Source organism: Sus scrofa, chromosome 13 (assembly GCF_000003025.6).
Source record: "Sus scrofa isolate TJ Tabasco breed Duroc chromosome 13, Sscrofa11.1, whole genome shotgun sequence".
Taxonomy (NCBI): domain Eukaryota; kingdom Metazoa; phylum Chordata; class Mammalia; order Artiodactyla; family Suidae; genus Sus; species Sus scrofa.
Genome location: NC_010455.5, coordinates 29,828,925 through 29,851,822, shown reverse-complemented (window position 1 = coordinate 29,851,822; position 22,898 = coordinate 29,828,925). Strand labels below are relative to the sequence as shown.

At 48.7% G+C, this 22,898-nt stretch overlaps 2 protein-coding genes and 1 long non-coding RNA gene across 45 annotated transcripts in view; 2 read left to right on the top strand and 1 right to left on the bottom strand.

The window, feature by feature from the left end:
• The window catches only part of NBEAL2 (neurobeachin like 2), a 34,499-nt gene extending 30,082 nt beyond the window's left edge, over positions 1-4,417 (bottom strand). For 16 of the 43 annotated variants that reach the window (XM_021068664.1, XM_021068665.1, XM_021068667.1 and 13 more), the window contains exon 1: positions 4,135-4,415. In XM_021068664.1, coding sequence (XP_020924323.1) covers positions 4,135-4,185 — 51 coding nt within the window. In that variant the 5' untranslated portion in view covers positions 4,186-4,415. Of the gene's footprint in view, positions 1-4,134 lie in introns of all 43 variants that reach the window. The other 27 variants (XM_021068649.1, XM_021068651.1, XM_021068650.1 and 24 more) reach the window with 3 other exon arrangements.
• Positions 5,140-22,898, top strand: part of CCDC12 (coiled-coil domain containing 12) — a 61,103-nt gene continuing 43,344 nt past the window's right edge. The window contains exons 1-3 of the mRNA XM_005669466.3: positions 5,140-5,571; positions 6,127-6,291; positions 6,390-6,743. Coding sequence (XP_005669523.1) covers positions 6,648-6,743 — 96 coding nt within the window. The 5' untranslated portion in view covers positions 5,140-5,571; positions 6,127-6,291; positions 6,390-6,647. The remainder of the gene's footprint in view (positions 5,572-6,126; positions 6,292-6,389; positions 6,744-22,898) is intronic.
• Positions 6,750-7,837, top strand: LOC110256226. The gene is made up of 2 exons (XR_002337516.1): positions 6,750-7,060; positions 7,465-7,837. It is a non-coding gene; the product is annotated as an uncharacterized LOC110256226 (long non-coding RNA).

Genomic DNA, 22,898 nt, shown 5'->3' with positions numbered 1-22,898 from the left:
GACCTTGGTTTCCTGGCAGAACCAAGGTCCCACGAGCCACTCCCCAGCTGGCTGTCCCAAGCAGGCAGAATGGGAGGATCTTGGTGGGCCCCAGGTTAGTGTTAGGAGCAGGGCAGAGAAAGAAGATTGGAGCTCCATAGTGGGTGACTCCTCCCAGTCACAGCTGCCTAGGTGGTAGTGAGCACCCTAACTCCTACAATAGGCAAGCAGAAATGGGACAGGGTGGGGCCCGATCAGGACGACCTCTTTCAGGCCTGGGCGTCTCCCTACTCGCATCAGGAGGGATGGCAATGCCAAGCTAAATATAGCTTTTGGCTACACCAGGAAGACTGGAGGTCAGACTTGGAGGACCTCAGCCCAAGGAATGAAGGAGGAAGATGGAGACTTTGCCATCTTGGACAATTGAGGCTAGTGGTCCAAGTGCCTCGGTGGTTGGGCCAGTCTCTCCTCCTTACCTGGGGAGGAGGACTTGAAAGGCGAGGACCTTCTGGGCTCCACAACACCCCTCAGGGCTTAACCTTCCTCTCGTCTTATCACTATAGAAACCAAGAATTTCCTTTCAGGGTCCCCATAGTAACCAACCTGTTTCCATGGGGACCCCACACTTGCACATCAGCACCCAAGTTGCCATAACAACTCCAGGGACTACCAGCCCCCCTCCTCCAACTCCGGGCTCTGTGCTACTCTCCCCATCACCTCAGACCCTCCCCCTGCAGTTGCCTCAGTAATGAAGGCAGGGAAGAAGAAACCCTGGTTGTCCCTGTGAGATATGGAGTGGGTACCAAGCACCAAGGAGGTTATTCCTTCTTCCCCTTTCAAGAGGGTAAACGGAGGCATGGGAAGAAATATGACCCAACCAAGGTTCGGGAGGGAGCAGAGACCCTGAACAGGTTTCCATGAGGTAGTAGAGCTCATCAGTCAGAGGTGAGGGACCAGGGAGGGGAGGGTAGAGGAAGGTCAGCTCGAACTCTGACCTGACCTCGCTGGAACCAAGTCCTCAATAGCATCATCAGAGTTCAGCCTGGGTTCCCCACTTGTACCCTTAATGTTTGTCCTGTCCTGACCTTTGGGAGCCTCAGCTCTCATACTCCCCAGTGCTTCCTTTCACAGAGAGTTCCATCACTGCTCCAGCCTGAGAAGGGATCACTCATTTGTATGTTTTGTATAACCTTTAGGTGCTGCCCAACTGCCAGCCTGTTGGATGCTATCTCCAGCCCTTTTGCCCCCTTCCTAAGCCCTGACTGGAGAAGCCTTGCTGGGTTCAGTCCTCTGGACATGTGCTCACCCATCCAACAGGCCTCTCTTTCATTCCTGACAACTTGCCTCTATTTCCCACTGCCATGTGCTTGCTCCTCCTGTTCCTGTGCCCTTGGCCCTCAATGCCCAAACTCAGTCTCCTGGCATGACACCCCTGGTCAGTCACTGCTGTGGGGCCTCTATCCAGCCATTCAGCTAATACTCAAGAAGCAGCTACTAAATGTGAGGTGCAAGGGAAACCGCAAAGGACCAAACACAATGAGGGTTCAAATGGGGACATGCTTGGGCTGAGATCCAGCTTGGTCTGGGGGGACAGGGGAGGAAGGCCTCCTCGGACGGGAAGGAGACAGCCCCAGGCAAAGGAAGGAGCTTGTGCTATCCCAGGTGCAAGCCCACCTGAGTCTTCCTGCCCACAGATCTAGACCTCTCCTGGGTAAAGGATGGAGACTAGGCTGGAGGTCTGCCAGACTCTGCTCTAAACTTGTCCAGCACCCTTGTTACGACCCTGCCTTGGTTTCCAAGCTAGGGCCCTGAGGGGCTCAGACTGAGCGATGTCCAGGGCCCTCCTTCCTCCCTCAGTAGCCATTCACAGCCCCCTCACCCACTCATCGCCCTCAGAGGTAGGGGGCGGGGGCAGGTCTGAACCTAGGGTCTGTGAGGGGAAAGAAAGGGCAGAAACGGGGTGTTCCCAGGGCGGGCCTAGCCCCACAACTGGGGAAACAGGTTTGCCAGCTGATGTCAGCTCTCACAGCTGAGGGGAGGAGTGAAAGTATAGGGGAGCCTTCTGATTGTGTGGCTGGCCAACTCAGGGGTCTCTTAATACCCTTTATCAGTTTAACCCTTTACCTTATCTTACCCTCTCCCCCAAGTACACACACCACAGGTGCCTAGCAAAGCTCAAAGGAGCACAACCACCACTCCCTGGGTGCTCAGTAAAGAGGGTGGGGACCATGTTCCGGGAGTAGAAGCAGGACCAAGCCGGCAGGAAGGCAGTGCTGGGAGGCTGGCTGGAGCTTCCTCTCCCCAAAGACCTGGCCCCTCCCGGCTCCTGGCTTCACACTCATATCCTGGATTTGTTTGCCTGGCCCCAGGCCGTCCCCTGCCTACCCAGGATTCCAAAGCTACAACCAGCTAGCCTGCGCTCCATACCTGCCCTGTGAGGTGAGGAGCTGGAGGAGGGGAAGGGACTCAATACAGATGAATGCCACACACCTGTGAGGGACTGACCACTTGCAGAGCTCAGCTAGAAGGGACAGCAGGAGGCAACCATGTTGGAGGTATAGTCCTGAGAAACTTCCAAAACATCCTCCCCCAGTAGCACAACACCCAGCCTGAAGATCCACCATTAGCATCCCTCACACTCATCACCTGGTTCAAGCCTGCCATCACCCAGTAACAGCTGAAGAAACTGAGGACTAAGAACCTGCCCACAGCCATAGAGACAAACAGAAGCACCAGGGCCCGGGGCAAGTTTCCTCCCAAATCTCTTGCTCCTTCACAAGGACCAACTTTTGGAGCTGGAGACAGAGAAACTGGGGTGAGGGGTTTCAACGGGGCAGGGAAGTAAGAACCTTCTCTGGCCTGGTCCAGCCATATAGGCTACCCCTCTGCAGAGTCCAGGCCACCGGAGGTTAGGATTGTACCAAATTCACAGAGAGGGAAGCAGAGGCTCAGGGGTGTAAAGAATGTGCCCTGAGTGACACCAAAGAGGGACTCTACTCCATGCACTACTGCCTTCTGCCAGATGCCCAGACCTCTCACCACCTGAGCAGGCTCAGAAAGCTATAGCCCTTATGGCCTGGATTCCTGGTCCCTGGGGCCCCAGACCTGGCCTGAAGTCCTGGGAGACTAAGCTAGACTAGCCTCGTAACAGAGGGCCAGTTAACGTGAGCATGAACTTCCCCCCAGTGAGAGATCAAGGGTACACAATAATCCATTGTGCCCAAGGCACACCTGAGCCAGGAGCATGATGCCAGGCAGGTGCAGCAAGGGAGGTTGGTGTTGGGTGAAGAGGCAAAAGGGTTGTTACCTTGGGTTCCCTCCCTGCTGTGGAAGCAGAAGGAAAGTGGGGGCCTACTGGTGTGAGAGTTTCAGGACACCTGTGTCAGAGTTTGCTCCCTTCACCTTCTGAGGACACTTTGAAGTAGTCGCTGAGGTAGGACAGGGAGCTCAGGAGGAAATGGCCTCCTTCCATCCCTTTCAAACTTCCCTCCTAGCTCACCCTCCTCCCTCCCCACCCCCAAGCCATTTCCCACCAACTGAGGTGGGAACTTTTCTTTGGGCTAGACCCCCACCACCACCCCATAACCCCCCATAACCGCCACCACCCCCCCCCGCCCCCCGGTTGGGGTAAAGCCGCCTGGGTCAGGGAGGAGCTCTCCAAAGATAGTTTGCTGCAGGAAATCTGATGAACTGACTCAGGTCAGACTGAAGTATGGACGCCTTCCGTGCAAGCTTGGACCCCCAGCCCATTCAGACTCACAGGCCCTGACCACCAACTGGGCTGCGCCCACAGGAGCGGCAAGGCCAAGTGCAAACTACGCTCCCCGCCCGTCTCTTTTTCTCTGGCCTCAGTTTCCCCATCTGTAAAAGGGGGAAGTGCCCTGCCATCTTGGTCCAGGCCCCTCTCCTTCCGCACTACAGAGGCTGCGCAGTCCCGACCCAAGAGGCTTGAGCGAGGGGCGCACCCGCGTGGGCCGACCCCCAGGTATAATTGCCAGAGGCATCCGCGGGCTAAGGGTGCACACGTGTGTGCAGAGTCCGAGCACGCCGGGAGCGCGCGCATTTACGCGGTCCAGGTGGCGCCGGGCACAGGTGCAGCAGGCACGGAGCGAGGGGAGCTGGGAACACCGCGGACACGGGGCGGGGCGGGCTCACCTGCGCGTAGTAGAGCAGCCACAACTCGTAGAGCCGCTCCGAGGCGGCCATAGCCCGGCCCGGCTCCGGCCCTGCTGTACGCTACCTGCCGCCGCCGCCTCCTCCGCGCCGCCCGCCGGTTGCCCTCGGCCAGGCCCATGGGCGGAGGGCGTCACTCCGGGGCGGAGCGGCGCGGTACTACTGGGGGAAGTAGTACTGGCCCCCGCTGCGCTCCTCCTCCTCGCAGCCGGCCGCCGCCCGGCTTCCTGCACTCCTGCGGCCGCCACCGCCGCCCCGCCTCTCCCGGGACCGTGCAAAGGGGGGCGGGGGGAGCCCGGCGGGAGGAGGAGCCTGAGGTCAGGGCGGCCCCAGAGGGCGCGCAGCAGCCCCGCCCTCCACAATCCGCGCTCTCACCGCGCTTTGGAAAGGGCCACTCAGAGCCTCCTGGACTAGGGTTGAGTCAAGGATTCCAGATTTGTTCTAGGTCTATATCTGACCGGGACGCATTCTGCCTGCAACCACTCGTGAAAGGGACAGGCTTACAGGGTTGGGGGAAGGGGCTGCAGGCCGCATGCAGATGGGCAGCGTCCTTCAACAAGCAATGATAACAATCATGATGACCACTTGCAGCGCTTACTACGTGCCAGGCGCTGTTATATGGAAGTGCCACTTTTTTTACTCCTGCTGTTAGTGGAGCAGGATAATGTGGCGGGGGTGCAGCGAGGATTGGGGCTAGGGGTGGGAGAATCAGAAAACAGCGGGGCAAGTGTGAAATAGCTCCAAGGAAGCGCGGTACCCTCCATCTTTGGGGCAGATCCCTGGAAAATTTAGGTAGTCTTCCCTCACCTGGGTCCCCTCCTTACTAGATGCTCTGATAGAGACACCTTCCACTCCACAGCTCAGCACTTGATTCACCTCTTTTAACATCAAGAGGTTAAAGTGTGCCTCATATCTCTGTTTTACAGGCAGAGAAACTGAGGCCCAGATGGGCCAAATGAGGACCACCTAAGCAGCCAATGACAGCATGGACAGGGACAGACGCCTGCCTCCAGAACCACTGTCATCATCACTCCTGGGCTTCTCCCCCCCCCCCCCCCGCCCCATCCCTCCAGCTCCCCCAGCCCCCCTGAGAAGTGAGGGGGCACTCTGGTCTTGGGCAAGGGTGAGGCCCTTTGCTGTGGCTGGTAGGAAGTTTGTGGGACCCAGAGAGTTGCCGTCAATTGGAAGAATTGACCCAGTCTGGACCCTCTAGACCTTGGGTAGCCAAGAAGAGACAGACCTAGTCCCTATACCCAACCTGCTCTGTCTTCTTGGCTTCTTGGGCAGTTCCTCCACTTTGGCCTTTTCTCCTGCCCTACCCATCCTACTTCTGAGCTGACATTTCCTGAACAGTTACTACCGGCGGATTGGGTACTACCCGCATACCTGATGCAGGGGAGTTGGAACCAAAAGGCCCAGGTTACTGAAGTCAAGGGGGTTGTGCATGGGGGCTGGCTGGACAGGGTTCTGTGGCACTGGGTTCTGTGACCTCTGAAGGGAATTGGGAAGGAAGGAGTGGGTGTCTACCTGCTGCCAGACTGGGGAGAAGGTCCCAAGCAGGGAACAGCCTTGCTGAGAGACAAGTAGACTGGGGGGAAGGGAGGAAGCTTGGCCTCCTCTTCCCAGGTAGGAGGAGGTGTGGCTCTGGAATCTGGACAGGCTGTCAGAAGATCTTGACTTCAGGCAAAGTGGTTCTCGGGGCATGCTAATTAGCTTGGGAAAGAATACCCTGGCAACTTCTGCTGGGGAACACTGGACCTCTTGGCCACCTGCTGCAGCAGAGGCCAAACTAATTCTCAGCTTAGTTCTTAGGAACTAAACTCAGCGTGGTCCCCTGGGAACCACTGGACCCAAGTTGGGAGATGGGGTTTGCTCTTTCTCAGGTTTGGCAGTCTGACCCTGGGTTAGGGGTGGGAGGGCATCAACCATGAACTCAGAGGAAAATGCCCCCCAGCCAACCCCGCCTCTTCTTAGGCTTTGTCTTGAGCTGAGAGTGGACAGAGAGGGGCCCAAGGGCCCATAAACAGATCCATCCAGGAAGCCACTGAGAGCTTAAGAAGGACCTCTTAAGCTGGGGTTGGAGTGGAGAGTCAGGGAAGGTTTCTTCAAGCCTTGAAGAATAAAGACAAGTGGACAAAGGTAAGTCAGGGCATTCCAAGTGTTCAGCATGGAGTGAGCAGTGGTTGGCGCTTAGGCAAAACCAGGGTGATCGATGCGCTCTATCCTCCTCCACTCAGGTCTGATTCCACTTGCCACTTTCTCATTGATTGGCGTTGGACGAATCGAGCCTTAGAGCCTACTTCTTTGCCGGCCAGAGGCAAGTTAGGCGAGTTGCTGGGGAGGAAGAGGGCGGGCCCTCCTATAGCAACTCAGCATTGGTTGGCTTTCAAGACTTCCGGCTCTCCCATTCCCGTCCCTGGATTGGCTGTAAGAGATTAATCTACGCCTTGGGCCTGCGCGATGCTGGACGAGAGGAGAGGGGGTCGGCTGGCAAGATGGCGGCTACTGCGGCCGGTGTGGGCCGGTTGGAGGAAGAGGCATTGCGGCGAAAGGAACGGCTGAAGGCCCTACGGGAGAAAACCGGGCGCAAGGTGAGAAATGCAGAGTGAGGACCGTGGCCGAGGTAGCCGGCGTTCGGATCCAGGACTGGGACCAGAGGCAGGAGACTAATGGAAAAGGCAACTACTAAATACGCGCATGCGCGCCGCAGGAGCATGCGCGCGGCGTCTGCGTCCGCCCACCGAGTCTGGTGCTGCCGGAGCGGTGCTAGTACTGCGCTGGTGCTAGTCCTGCGCTGGTGCTGTTGCGCATGCGTGGGTACGGGTGCGGCAGTGGTCAACGTGTTGCGGGCTATTTGGCAATTATCTGGTGTTTTCTGCGTGGGTCTCCAGGCCACATCTAATTTCAGGTGCTCGTTGTTTTAGGCGTGATATGCTCGCGTCTAAGCACGCTGAATTTTCCGTCTTCCCATGACCAAGCAACCTTCTACACTTGGTGAAATTTTGGAGTCTGGCGGAGGCAGACTCCTCTGTCCTCCAGAGCGCCTTGGGGGGCGGGACAGTATAGCACTGTGCTCTGGGAGTCTAGCTGGAATCGTTGAGGACAAAAAGAAAAGAAAAGAAAAAAAAAGATCCATTTCTAGGTTAGCGTACGCCTCAGAGAAAGAGGCGGGCACTCACTTCTTTATCAAGCTCTTCTCTGATGATGGGCTTCCTATACCTACTAGTTGCCAAACTCAGAAGCATTTTTCCTTGGTCTTGTTTGACACCGAAATGGCCTCATTCCATTTCTCTTTTGTTCATCTTTCCAAAGTAATCGAGAGGAAGGAGAACTGTGAAGTTCACTTCATGCGTGCAAACCCTGGTTTCGTCACTTTGGAGCTGTGGGGCGTGGGACGAATTGCTTCATCTCTCTGAGACTCGGTTTCTTTATTTCTCCAGTGGAGGATAACAACCCCTAAGCATTCATTCTCACTGGGTTATTTTGAGATCTAACAATCGTATGAAAGGGCCCCAGAATCCACAAGGCACAGTGGATGGGGGTTTTTCGTTCTGCTGTTTTTGAATGGATGAAAATTTAGTCTTCGACTCTACAAAATACAGAGAATATTAAATATTTATACTTGCAAGGGATGGGGGAGGAAACAAGAGACTCCATTTTCCAAATAAAATAATCAGACTGGTCAGTTTGGCCTTTGTTTCCTTTCTGCATGGCTGTCTGGTGTCCTGTGGGAAAGTGAAAGGGGAAGTAATAAGAGAGTGAAAGCAGCAGGATTGGCTTCTGCTTTTTTTGGCAACTTGTCAACCCCCTCAGACAGTTAGCCCTGCAAACTGCCTGGCCTAAGGAAGCTCAGGCTTCAGCCTTTCAAATGGTAGTCAGCCTGAGCTGTTGGTTTGGATTTAGGGTCCAGATTATTGGAATTGACCTTGAGGTCAGAATACAAAGGACAAGATAGCATTCTCAGATCCCATTGCCAAGGGAAGGATACTCTATGCTATCAGGAAATCCTGCCTTTAGGAGGGATCCTCTCAATGTGCTGAAAATAAGGGCCTATTATTATTTTTTCTTTTAAAAAAAGTGTGGTAGAACATACATTTCATAAATGTACTATTGTAAGTGTACAATTCAGTGGCATTAAGGCAATTCACAATATTATGTAACTGTATCACTATTTCCAGAACTTTTTCATCATCCCAAATGGAAACCATGTATGCATTAGGCAATAACTCCCTGTTCCCTTCTCCCTAGCTGGTAATATAATGGCAACCACCATTCTACTTTCTGTCTCTATGAATTTGCCTATTCTAGATATCTCATATAAGTAGAACCACATAATCTTTGTCTTCCTATGACAAGCTTATTTCATTCAGCATGTTGTCAAGGTTCATTCGTATTATAGCCTATGTCAGAATTTCATTCCTCTTTAAGGCTGAACGATATTCCTTTGTGTGTATATAGTATATTTTGTTTGTCCATTCATCTGTTAATGGGCACTTGGATTGCTTCTAGCTTTTGGCTCTTGTGAGTAATGGACACACAAATATCTGTTTGAGTCCCTGTTTTCAATTATTTTGTGTGCATATTCCACAAGTGGAGTTTTGGAATCATACAGTAATTGTGTTTAACTTTTTGAGGGACCGCCCTGTTTTCCATAGCAGCCACATTATTTTACATTCCCAGCAGCAAAGCACAAGGATTCTGGTTTCTTTTTCTTTTTTTTTGCCTTTTTGCCTTTTCTAGGGCCGCTTCCCACGGCATAGGAAGGTTCCCAGGCTAGGGGTCTAATCAGACCTATGCCACAGCCACAGCAACTCGGGATCCAAGCCACGTCTGCGACCTACACCTCAGCTCACGGCAACGCCGGATTCTTAACCCACTGAGCAAGGCCAGGGATCGAACCCGCAACCTCATGGTTCCTTGTTGGATTCGTTAACCACTGTGCCACTGCAGGAACTCCAGGATTCTAGTTTCTCTACATACTAACACTAATTATTTTCTGTGTTGTTAATTATAGCCATCCTAACAGGTATGAAGTGGTATCTTACTGTGGTTTTGATTCGCATTTCCATAGTGATTAATGATATTGAGTACCTTCTCATGTGCCTATGGCCATGGCATATCTTCTCTGGAGAAATACCTATTCGGGTACTTTGCCCATTTTTTAATTGGGTTTTTGGTTGTTACTGAGTTGTAGGAGGTTTTTTTTGTTTGTTTTTGTTTTTTTTTTGTCTTTTTACTATTTCTTGGGCCGCTTCCGAGGCATATGGAGGTTCCCAGGCTAGGGGTCGAATCGGAGCCGTAGCCACCGGCCTACGCCAGAGCCACAGCAACGCGGGATCCGAGCCACGTCTGCAACCTACACCACAGCTCATGGCAACGCCGGATCGTTAACCCACTGAGCAAGGGCAGGGCAGGGATCGAACTCGAAACCTCATGGTTCCCAGTCGGATTCGTTAACCACTCCTTTTTTTTTTTTTTTTTTGGAGTTGTAGGAGTTCTTAATGTATTCTGGATATTAACCCATTATCAGACATGTGATTTGCAAATATTTTCTCCCATTTCCAAGATTGTCTTTTTACTTTCCTGGTAATGTCCTTGATGCATAAAGTTTTAAATTTTGATTAAGTTCATTTTATCTTTTTTCTTCTGTTGTTGATCCTGCTTTTGGTATCTAATGAGCCATTGTCAAATCCAAGATCATGAAGCTTTTTGCCTCTGTTTTATTCTAAGAGTTTTATAGTTTTAGCTCCTACATTTTGGTCTTTGATCCATTCTCCACTAGCATTTGTATATGATATAATGTAAGGGTCCAGTACATTCTTTTGCATGTGATTATCTGGCTTTCCCAGTACCACTTGTTGAAAAGACTGTCCTTTCTCTATGGAATGCTCTTGGCACCCTTGTTGAAAAACATTTAACCATATATGTGAGTGTTTATTTCTAGGCTCTCTGTACTGTCCCATTGGTCTCTTTGTCAGTCCTTATGTGATTTCCACATCGTTTTGATTACTGTAGCTTTGTAGTAAGTTTTGAAATTAGGAAGTGTGAGTCCTTCTCCTTAGTTCTCTTTCAAGATTGTTTTAGCTATTCAAGATCCTTGATAGCCTACATGAATTTTAGGATAGGTTTTTCTTTTCTTTGTCTTTTTAGGGCTGAACCTGTGGCATATGGAGGTTCCCAGGCTAGGGGTCGAATTGGAGCTGTAGCTGCTAGTCTGCACCACAGCCACAGCAATGCCAGCCAGATCCAAGCTGTGTCTGCAGCTTACACCACAGCTCACAGCAACACCAGATCCTTAACCCACTGACTGAGGCCAGGGATCCTCAGGCATACTAGTTAGGTTCATTACCGCTGAGCCACAATGGGAACTCCAGGATAGATTCTTCTATTTGTGCAAAAAAACTTGAGATGTTGATATTTTTGATAGGGATTACTCTGAACCTTGTAGATCATTTTGGGTGAATTGCCATCCTAAAAATACTATGTCTTCCAGTGCCTCAGCATGTGATGTCTTTCTGTTTATTTAAGTTTTTAATTTCTCTCAGCGATACTCTTGTAGTTTTTATTGTACAAGTCTTTGGCTTCCTTGGTAAATATATTCTTAAGTATTTTATTCTTTTTGGTGCTGTTTTAAATGAGAATGCTTTCTTAATTTCCTTTTCAGATCTTTGATTGCCAGTGTATAGAAATGCTGCCTTTTTTTTTTTTTTTTTTTTAAAGGCTGCACCTGCAGCATATGGAAATTCCCAGGCTAGGGGTAGAATCGGAGCTGCAGCTGCTGGTCTTTGCCGCAGCCACAGCAATACCAAATCTGAGCTGCATCTGCAACCTACGCAGCAGCTTGAGGCAACACCGATCCTTAACCTGTTGAGCAGGGCCAGGGATTGAACCCACATCCTCCTGGATACTAGTCAGATTCGTTATCACTGAGCCACAGTGGGAACTCTGAAATGCTGCTGATTTTTTGTCTTTTGATTTTTTATCCTAGAACTTTGCTCTATTTATTTATGTATTTATTTTTTTGTTGTTGTTGGACTCTTTAGGTTTTCTGCATATAAGATCATGTCATCAGTGAATAGAAATAATTTTACTTCTTTTGGATACCTTTTATTTCTTTTCTTGTCTAATTGCTCTGGCTAGGACTTTCAGTGCCATGTTGAATAGAAGTGATGAAAGCAGGCATCTTTTTTGCTCCTAATCTTAGGGAAAAGCATTCAGTCTTTCGCCATTGAGTGTGATGTTTACTTTGGGTTTTTTATATATGCTCTTTATCACGTAGAGGAAGTTTCCTTCTATTCCTAGTTTGTTGAATATTTTTATCATGAAAAGAATTTGAATTTTGTCAGATGCTTTTTCTTCATCAATTGAAGTGATTGAGTGGTTTTTTTTTTTCCTTCATTCTGTTACTACATCGATTGATTTTTATATGTTGAACCATCCTTGCATTCTGGGAGTATAAATTCCACTTGGCTATTGTGTATAAACCTTTTAATATGATGCTAAATTCAGGTTGCTAGTATTTTGTTAGAGGGTTTTTGCAACAATATTCATAAGGGATATTGATCTATAATTTTCTTACAGTATCTTTGGCTTTGTTATCAGGGTAGTGCTGAGCTCATAGAATGATTTAGGAAGTATTCCCTCATCTTCAATTTTTTTTTTTTGAAGAGTTTGTGAAGGACTCTAAGTTAATTCTTTAAGTGTTTGGTAGAAGCCTGGGCTTTTCTTTGTTGGGTTAGTTGTTCAGTTTCTTTTTTAGTTACAGATCTATTCAGATTTTTAATTTCTTCATGAATCTATTTAGTTACATTGTGTGTTTCTAGGAATTTTTCCATTTCGTCTAGGTTATCCAGTTTATTGGCATACTAATTACTGCTTTAATTGGGTTTAGTCTTCATAGTTCTGACTTCAGAAAGCTCTTGGTTGTGAACTCACTTCTGAAAAATATACATTTAGAAATCACATGGCTTCTCTCTTGGAATTGAAAGCTCACTGGCCTTTGGCGTTTCCTTGCATTCATTTTAAAAAACAGAGTTGTTGTGAAGCCACAATCTTGACTCCATTGCAAGTGTTTTCCTTTCCTGGCATGCCTACCTAGGAGTACCTAATTATTCCACTCTGATAGTCCTTTGTCTGCTTAGAAAGGGGAAGTTAGAATTTTTATTTGACTTTTCAGTTTCCATGCAGTGGTTGATCAGTGGCAGGTGATGAAATGTTGTTTGGCTTGTTTCTTTCTTTCTCTTTTCTTTTTATCTTTTCAGGGCTGCATCCACAGCATATAGAGGTTCCCAGGCTAGGGGCTCAATTGGAGCTGCAGCCACTGGCCTACACCACAGCCACATCAATGCCAGATCCTACATTGCACCTTGTGGCAATGCTGGATCCTGAACCCACTGAGCGAGGCTAGGCATCGAACCTGCATCCTCATGGATACTAGTTGGGTTCTTAACCCACTGAGCCACAGCAGGAACTCCTTGCTTATTTAAAAATGGATTATTAGAGCCAGTAATCCATTTCTTCAACAGCTGTGTACTGAGCATCTCCTGTGCAGCAGTCATTCAGGTGCTGGAAGTCTGTGCCCCAAGCAGCTTCCATTTAGCTGGGGGAACAGATGGTCAGATAAAATATATGTAGTGTTACATGGAGATAGTGAAATGGAGAAAGGGAAAGAAGGAAAGAGAGCGAGTTAATGGTGCTTCTATTTTACCCTGTAGCTCTAGCAGTTCAATTTCTTTATTAAAGACAACAATGTTTTCAGATTTAATATGGCTAATCTTATCACTTGCCTGGCTTATCTTTTCTGGTCTTGTTGACAACCCTGAAGAGAAGGAAGGAGGAGGGCTGATTTATAGGTAGAAGCCCTGAGGCCAGTTAATGTGAGGTGGTTTGCCCAAAGTCACAAAACTAGTAGGTATTCCAGGTGAGTGCTGGGGTGAGGAGGGACTGTGAGAACAGGTGGTACTCTCTTTATGCGCTGACTTGGACTGGTTGCTCAGATGCAGGGTAGGGATGTGTTGAGCAACTTTGCTATATACTTTTTGATTCTTGATATTTTGTGAATTATATTCCCCCAAAACAATAGTAGAAAACAAGTTAGACCTCAAGTGCAAACTGCCTATATGTACAGGCCTTAATTCCTTTTAATTAAGATCCTAATTAGGAGTTCCCGTCGTGGCGCAGTGGTTAACGAATCCGACTAGGAACCATGAGGTTGCGGGTTCAGTCCCTGCCCTTGCTCAGTGGGTTCACGATCCAGCGTCGCCGTGAGCTGTGGTGTAGGTTGCAGACGCGGCTCGGATCCTGAGTTGCTGTGGCTCTGGCATAGGCTGGCAGCTACAGCTCCGATTGGACCCCTGGCCTGGGAACCTCCATATGCCTCGGGAGCGGCCCAAGAAATGGCAAAAAGACAAAAAAAAAAAAAAAAAAATTAAGATCCTAATTAGTCCTAGGAGTTGCCTGGTGGCTCAGCAGATTAAGGATCCAGCATTGTCACTTCTGTGGCTTGAGTCACTGCTGTGATGCAGGTTTGGTCCCTGATGTAGGAACTTTTTTCGGTTGGGGCCGAAAAAAAAAAACCTAATTAGTGCTGATTCTGGCCCTTGATCCCACTGATAAGACTGGGTATAGCTTTATTTGCCCCAGTTTTGTGGGGGTTTTTGGTTGTTGTTTTTTTTTTGCTTTTTAGGGCCATACCCATGGCACGTGGAAGTTCCCAGGCTAGGAATTAAATTGGAGCTGCAGCTGCTGGCCTGCATCACAGCCACGGTCATGCCAGATCCAGCCAAGTCTGGGACTTACACCACAGCTCATGGCAACCCACTGAGCAAGGCCAGGGATCGGACCCGCATCCTCATGGATACTAATTGGATTTGTTTCCACTATGCCACAATGGGAACTCTGGTGTATGTCTTTATTATGGTAAAATCTGTATGACATAAAACTTGTAATTTAACCATTTTTCATGGGCATTAAGTATATTCACAATGTTGTGCAACCATCACCGCTATTGCTAAAATGTTTTCATCACTCCAAACAGAAACTCTGCACCCATTAAGCAATAACTCCCCATTCCTTTCTTACCCTAGCCTCTTGTATCCTCTTTTTTTGTTTTTGTTTGTTTGTTTGTGGGTTTTTTGTTTTGTTTTGTTTTGTTTTTTAGGCCAAACCCATAGCATATGGAAGTTACCAGGCTAGGGTAGAATTGGAGCTGCACCTGCTGGCCTACACCACAGCCACAGCCATGCCAGATCTGAGCCACAAGTGCGACCTACATCGTAGCTCAGGGCAATGCTGGATCCTTAACCCACTGATCTAGGCCAGGGATCGAACCTGTGTCCTCATGGATAGTATTCAGGTTCTTAACCTGCTGAGCCACAATGGGAACTCCATGGGTTTGTTTGTTTTTTGTTTTTGCCTCTTGTATCCTTTAATCCACTTTTTGTTTCTATGAATTTGCCTAATGTAAATAACTCAAATAGAATCTTTAGAATATTCTTTTGTGTTTGGGTTATTTCACTTAGCATAAGCATAAGTCTTCAAGGTTCATCCATATTCTAACATGTGATATAGTTTTGTTCCTTTTTTTTTTCCTAGCTGTATCCACAGCATGTAGAAGTTACAGGGCCAGGGATTGAACCTGTGCCTTAGCAGTGACCCAAGCCACCACAGAGACAATGCCAGATTCTTAGCCCATAGAGTTCTGTTGAGTTTTGTTCCTTTTTAAAGGCGGAACAATATTCCATTATATGTATATACCATATTTTGTTTATCTGCTCACCTGTTGATAGACACCTCTGGCAGTTGTGACTAATACTGTCATTGGTGTATCGGTGTACTTTTTGGTAAGCATTTTTCTGAGTCTCTGTTTTCAGTTCTTTTGGATATGTTCCTGAGGAGTGGAATTGCTGGGTCACATAGTAATTCTATGTTTAACTTCTTGAGAAACCACCAAACTATTTGCCACAGCAGCTGTACCATTTTCCGCTACCACTCAGAATGCATGAAGGTTCCAATTTCTCTACTTACTTGCCAACACTTGTGATTTTCCTTTAAAAAGAAAATTATAGCTCTCCTAGTAGATGTGAGGTGGTATCTCATTGTGGTTTTGATTTGCATTTCTCTAATGATTATCGCTATTGAGCCTCTTTTTATGTGCTCATTTGCCACTTGTGTATGTTCTTTGGAGAACTATCTATTCATGTCCTTGCCCATTTTTTAATTGGGTTGTTTGTCTTTTGGTTTTTGAGTTGTTCATTTCTTTATATGCTGCGGACATTAAACTATTATCAGATAACGGGCAAATATTTTCTCCCATTCTTTGGGTTGTCTTTTCACTCTTAGTGTCCCTTGATGCATAAAAGTTAAATTTTTTTTTTTTTTTTTAGGGCTGCACCTATGGCATATGGAGATTCCCAGGCTAGGGGTCTAATCAGAGCTACAACTGCCGGCCTATACCAGAGCCACAGCAACACCAGATCTGTGCTGCATCTGTGACCTACACCACAGTTCATGGCAATGCTAGATCCTTAACCCACTGAGCAAGGCCAGGGATCGAACTTGCAACCTCATGGTTCCTAGCCAATTCGCTTCCACTGTGCCATGATGGGAACTCCAGAAGTTTTAAAATTTTTGATTAAGTCCAAAATAGCTATCTTTTGTTAGCCGAGTTTTCAGTGTCACGTTTAATCACCACAGTTCTTGAGCTACGTTACTATTGGGATGGTGAAAAAAGACAGTCAAGGTTCTAAAGTCTGGGTTAATTTTCCAGCCCATAGTCATTTCTTGTGGGACCTGTGAGTGGTGAGCCCAGGGGTTCCAGGGTGGGGGCTAGGGGAGAGAATGGCCTGCCTGCTGCCTGCAGCTAGGAAGCAAGGGGTCTCCTCTCACCAGGAGGAAGTGGTGCCCCACTTATAGTTCAGCCCTCTGATGTGAGGATGAGGCCCCTTGGGACAGACACCAGGGTGGAGCGCTGCCTCAGCCTGCCCCTGCTGATGGAGGGTACCTTTCTGCCCCACAGGGTGGTTCCCTACTGGCCCCCTAAACCGGGTGGCAGGTCTTTCATTAATACCTTCTATGTGTGGTTTTGCTAAAGGCACCAGGGTTTCAGGTATGGGGTTAATTTTTCTCATGGTCCCCTCCCCCACCAGACTGTAAATTCATAATTTACTATAGTGTGGAAGAGTCAGTCCTGGGATAGTGACAGATGGACCGATCATAAGGTTCCTGTATATTATTCAGCAGTAAAACTCCGTCATGTTTGTGCAGGTGGACAGTTTTACTAAGGGCTTCCTTGATAGCCCACTTAATGCAACGGATTTGAGGTGGCAAGGCAAGGAGAGGTTCAGAGGTGCTGAGGTGCCCCAGGGCGTGGAGCCTAAGTGACTTCTGGATTTCAGCTCATGCAAGACCCCCTGCTGGGTGGCGGGGTGGGGCGGGAAGTTTTTATGAAGAGGGTAGCTCTGCCTGTAACAACATCCTGTAGGTCAGCCAGGTTGACAGGTAGAAAGACTACATATATTAGGCTGTACTGCTGGGCTTATTTCCTGGGAAAGCTAAGCTGAGTCCAGGAACGCCTCATGAGAAGGCAGAGTAGAGTGTCGGCTGAGCCATGGTGGATGGAACTGGGAAGGTAGTATTAAAGTAGCTGAAAGGTCTGTTTTAGAGGAGCAGTTCAGAAATGGGAACAGTGGCGGGTGTTTCAGAGGGTTTGACAGCAAGCACTTGGCAGAGATTGGGGCAGGGGTGAGACCTGAAAGTGCTGCTGGATGCTTTAGTGGCCAAGATCTGCAGGTGCCAGTGCTAGGAGGGCAGGCAGCCTGTCCAGGCACATATTCCTATATTGCATTTGAACCTCATTTCCTTTTTTTTTTTTTGGCTATTTCTTTGGGCCGCTTCCGCGGCATGTGGAGGTTCCCAGGCTAGGGGTCTAATCGGAGCTGTAGCCACCGGCCTACGCCAGAGCCACAGCAACGCAGGATCCGAGCCTCGTCTGCAACCTACACCACAGCTCACAGCAACGCCGGATTGTCAACCCACTGAGCAAGGGCAGGGACCGAACCTGCAACCTCATGGTTCCTAGTCGGATTCGTTAACCACTGCGCCATGACGGGAACTCCCTGAACCTCATTTCCTGATGCTCATCCAGAAGTTCCAAGCTGGGTGAGTGGGTGAACAGTTCAAGGTTGTAGATGAAGTTCTGTGGTATCTCTCTACCTTGCTGTCCAGCAGGGCACTGTGAGGCCACTTTATTCTCTGACCTCTTCCTCAGCTGCCAGATGAAGGCTTCTAAGGGTAATTAACTTGGCACAAACACTTGCCTCTTGGCTGTTGGCTCTGCTGATGGATGCTTGGCCTGGATTGGACTCTTTCTGAGACTGAGGGAGACTGGTTATCTGCCTGGCCAGCCCCTCAGGGGTTGGATCTGACCTCAGGGCAAAGATCTGGCTGTCAACTTGCATGTTTGACAGCAGGCCCTGTTTTTCACCTGGCTCTGGAGATCAGGGAAGCACTGTTCAGTGCTCTACATATAACCTGTGCTGTCCAGTATTGTATGGTCAGGCTGCTCAAGATGAATGTTGTTTTGCTGTCTCTGCACCCCCTGCTCGACCATTGCCTGCTTTCACTTATGCCCTCTGTACATAACTGATGTTTCTACATACTGCCCCAGGCCCCACCAAGTGATTGTTCTTATCAAGGGGGAGGCAGGGGGCATGCCCCTCTGCTAGTTTCCTTGGTAGCTAAGGAGCTAACCTGATGTCAGTTCCCCCTGTAACTAGCAATCCCTCGTTCTGCTCTGAAGAGAGGTCTGCCGCTGTGTCCTGCCTGTTGTCTGCTGCATGTGGTGGGGTATTGCTCCAGGACCTTGCTTTGGATGTGTAAGCTCTCCTATGCATTAAACCATTAATGTCTCTGTCACTGACCCTGGGTTCTTTCTTCTATCTTCAGACGGGGCATGTACACGCCTTGTAGGTCTCTCTATGGGGCAGCCCAACAAGTGCCACATGTGGTTCTTGAGCCCTTGAAATGTGGCTAACATGACATTAACTTTATTCAACTTTAATAAATTTACATTTGAACAGCCACACTTGATTTATGGCTACCTTATAGGACAGTGCATCTCTGGAGAACTTGCTCTCTCTAGTCCAATCCATAAGAGACCATGTCTCTACCCGAACTCCCATTTATTGAGATCTAAGAGGGAGCAGGTAGGTGGAAACCCAGAGGTGCCATCAGATCAGCCTTTGGCAGCCTAGAGGTGGGGCAGAGGGCTTTGAAGTTGTAAGTCGTTGTGGCTGGTGTCTCCAGCAGATAGTTATTCCTGACCTTCTGTGTGTGCACATATTGGTGTTCAGCACTGACCATTCAGTGGTACACTTGTGATTTTGACATTTATGAAATGTTTATGTGGAGAGTAGGAGCAATGCCCAGGCAGAGGGGAGCATGTTGAAACTTTCTGCCTCGAGTGTTCCAGGGAAGGTCCTGGCCAATGTGGGATAAGTGGGTCAGAAGAGGGAGCTGGAGCGAAGGGCTAGCAAGTGTTGGGGTGGGGGGTGGATGGAGGAGAGCCCAGTGTGCTGGGTGGGGAGTCTAACTTGTCCGTGTCCTGCTCATGTCTCAGAAAGTTGTCTCTGTCCCTACCGCCTGTGGCCACATTGCCATGCCCAATACAGCCTCATTGCGAAGGCACTTGAAGAGGTCACTGCCTCCTGCGTGCATTGATAGTCTGTTAACTTGTTTAGTCCCTGAAGCAGCCCTTCAAGGTCAGTGTTGTTTTTTCCTATTTAATAGTCCAGGAAACCTGAGGCCAAAGGGACCTCTTCTTCTTCTTTTTTTTAATTTGCCTTTTTTTGTTTAGGGCCAAACCCACTGCATGTGGAGGTTCCCAGGCTAGGGGTCTAATCGGAGCTACAGCTGCTGGCCTATGTCAGAGCCATAGCAACGCATGATCCGAGCCATGCCTGCGACCTACAACAGAGCTTACAGCAATACTGGGTCCTTAACCCACTGAGCAAGGCCAGGGATTGAACCTGTGTCCTCATGGATGCTAGTCACATTCTTTTCCACTGAGCCACAATGGGAACTCCTGAAGGGACCTCTTGTGTCCATGCTTTGAGGAGATGCTGCCAACCCTGGATGGTCTATTAAACCCTGGCCCTAAAACCTCTTCACTCCTCACTCCTAGAAGCTTGGGAACAAGCAGCCCCCAGGAAGGGGTCTCCTTTCCATCACACACAGAAATTGCTATCAGGCTGCCTGATGGGAGCCATGCTTTGGAGCCAGATGATCTGGTTTAAATCTCAGCTCCATCACATCTGGGAGACCACAACAGATCCTTTTTTTTTTTTTTTGCCAAGCACCCCCTGCCCCAGCATGTGGAAGTTCCCAGGCCAGGGATTGAACCTGCACCATAGCAGCAACCTGAGCCACTGCAGTGACAACATTAGATCCTTAACCAACGAGGAAGATCCTTTTTTTTTTGGAGCAGATCTTTTAAAACTCTGAGCCTTCCTATCCTTGACTGTAAAATTCAGACATGGCTTCTGACCTTATCAGTAGCTGGGAACACAGTGATAGAGATCTGAGACGTGTCCACCTCAAGGTCTTACACGTGGGCCTTTTATAAACATTGGTGTCTGTCCTATTTCCCCTGCCCTCTAGGAGGTGGGGAGGTCAGGTAGTCCTCCAAACCTCTCTATGGGGTGACAGTGGGTGGATGTGGCCCTAGTGGGTTTTTTTTGTTTGTTTGTTTGTTTGTTTGTTTTAGGGCCACACCCACAGCATATGGAAGTTCCCAGGCTAGGGGTTGAATTGGAGCTCTAGCTGCCGGCCTACACCACAAGGACAGCAGTGCCGGATCCGAGCTGCATTTGCAACCTACACCACAGTTCACGGCAACAGCGGATCCTTAACCCACTGAGCGAGGCTATGGATTGAACATGCATCCTCAGGGATACTAGTCGGATTCATTACCACAGAGCCACAACGAGAATGCCTACGTTCTTTTTTTTTTTTTTTTTTTTCTTACTATAGTGCCTATGTTCTTTTTTTTAAATGTTATTTTCTATCTTGGTCTATCCCAGGAAATTGAATATAGTTCCCTTTGCTGTATAGTGGGACCTTATTGTCTGTCCATTCTAAATGTAATAGTTTGCATCTATTAATCCCAAACTCCCAATCTATCCCACTCCCTCCCTCTTCTCCCTTGGCAACTACAAGTCTATTCTCCATGTCTGTGAATCTATTTCTGTTTTGTAGATAGGTTTATTTGTGCCATATTTTAGATTACACATATAAGTGGTATCATATAGTATTTGTCCTTCTCTTTCTGATTTACTTAGTATGATAATTTCTAGTTGCATCCATGCTGCTGTGAATGGCATTATTTCATTCTTTTTTATGGCTAAGTAATATTCCATTGTATATATGTATCACATCTTTTTAATCCGTTTATCTGTAGATGGAGATTTAGGTCATTTGCATGATTTGGCTATAGTGAATAGTGCTGCAGTGAACATATGAGTACATGTGTCTTTTTGAGTTACAATTTTGTTTGGATGTATGCCCAAGAGTGGGATGGCTGGATCAAATAGTAGTTCTATATTTAGTTTTCTGAGGAACCTCCATACTGTTTTCCAAAGTGGTTGGAAACCACCACCAATTTACATTCCCACCAACAGTGTAGGAGGGTTCCCTTTCTCCACACTCTCTCCAGCATTTACTTATAAACCTACACCATAGCTCACGGCAATGCCAGATCCTTAACCCACTGAGCAAGGCCAGGGATTGACCCTGAATCCTCATATGTGCTAGTTGGGTTTGCACTGCTGAGTCATGATGGGAACTCCTATATATTTATTATTGATGCAGAGGTGGTCCTTTTTTTGATGGAAGCAGAGAGGATGTCCTCCTGGTCCCCTTGCTTCACTCACCCTGGCCCTAATTCCTGGAAGCTGAAATTCATTTTTAATGCACAAATGTTAGATTAATACAAAGAGTGGATTTGCAGATCCTAGATGAAGTGCAGTTCCCTTTCAATCTTAAGGTATGGCCTTCACTTCTCCAGCTCTGCTCAGACCCTGAGGTCTTACAGCTAGCTAGTGAGAAGGAGAACTTGTGGATGGGAGCTTTGGGCTCCAACACAGACACCTGTTTATGAACTAATGTTGAAACTTTGGATTGAGTCATCCCTTTGGAGGACGCCGACTTGTTCTTGTGTGAAATGAAGTTATTGGATCAGCCAGAGGTTCTCAGATCTACCTGTGCATCAAAACCCTTAGGAAGACATTCTCTTCTCTGGCCCCATCTTGGACTGCCTATCAGGATCTTGGAATAGCGCCTAGAAATCCAGGCATTTTTAAAGTTCCCCAGATGATTCTAATATAGCATTTTTTTCTGGAAATCTCTAATCACTCCCTTAACATTCTCCCTTGACAAAAGGAAGCAGAACACCTTTCCCTAGAGCAGTAGCTGCCCTTCTTCACTGCAGGAACTCTCCAGGCAGCCACCAAACAAGTATTTATTGAGCACCAGCTGTGTGCCAGGCCCTGGGTATCCAGCCTATGAATAAGACTGCCTCCCTGCCTCCAGGAGCTTCATGGGAGGAGCGGCTAGACAGTAAACTACTTGTGAACAGGGAAGGGTGGGGTGTTGGGACAGAGAGAGAGAGAGAGTGCGTGTGTTGGAGGAGGGGCTGTACAGCTGCCCTAGAATGGAAAGATCTTTATGAATGGGAGATTTGAGATGGAGAGGGTTGGGGGGTTTGGGTGGGGTGGGATGCCAGGATCTAAGGAAGAGCATTTTAAGCAGGTGGAGAACTAGCTTGGCTTATTTGAGGGACATAAAGAATCCCTGGGTAGCAGGAGTAGAGTCAAAGTTGGAGGGCAGGCATGAGTGAAGAGAGGTCCTGGGAGGCTGGGACCACAGGAGCTGGACCTAACTCTGAGGGTGCTATGGAGCCATTGGAGGTCTGAGCTCCAGTGCCTGACCTGACTCTCTGTGGAGGTAGGAGGCTGCTGCATTAGCCCAGGTATGAGGCACTGGCACTTGAAGAAGGTTATAGGACATCCTGACAGATGGACTGTGGGGGCGATTGGCCTATTCCTGAGATAAGTGCAGGGAGGGTGGTTTTGAAGGGGAAATCAGGAGTCTAGTTTTGGCCACGTTAGGCCTGAGATGACTATTAGACATCTAGGTGGACAGAGACTGTCAGGCAGGCGGCTGGACTGCTGAGAGATGCTTGTGTGGTAGGATTTGAAGGCCTGGGGCTAGATGAGGTCCCCTGAGCTCAGACAAAGGAAAAGGATGGGAGGGTGGGGACACAGTAATGCCCTGAGGCTTGCCCCATAGGCATCTTGGAGAAGTTTGCAGAGGAAACTTGGAAGGAGGGGACAGTGGGCTGAGAGAAGCTAGGTGAGGACGGGGATGGGTTTGGGCAGGACAAGGTGGTAGGGCTGGGAGCTTTGACCAGCTGTTTCAGGGAAGTGTGTGTGGGAGGAAAGGTGCTAGTGGAGTCCAGGCCAGCTGGATAGAGGTGAGGCATGCACACTGCCTCACTGTGAATTGGGCCTCCTTTCACTGTCTTAAGGCCTCACTAGACCCTGTAAGACTCACTGGTCTCTTAGGAGAGGTAGCCCAGGCTGGGGCACTACCCTGTGGCTTGGCTCGCTGGTCTGGCCTAGTGTTGTGGAGCTGGAGGCCTTCCTGACCTCCCCCATCCCTGTGGGTGGGCAGGCCCTGAGAGTGGCTCT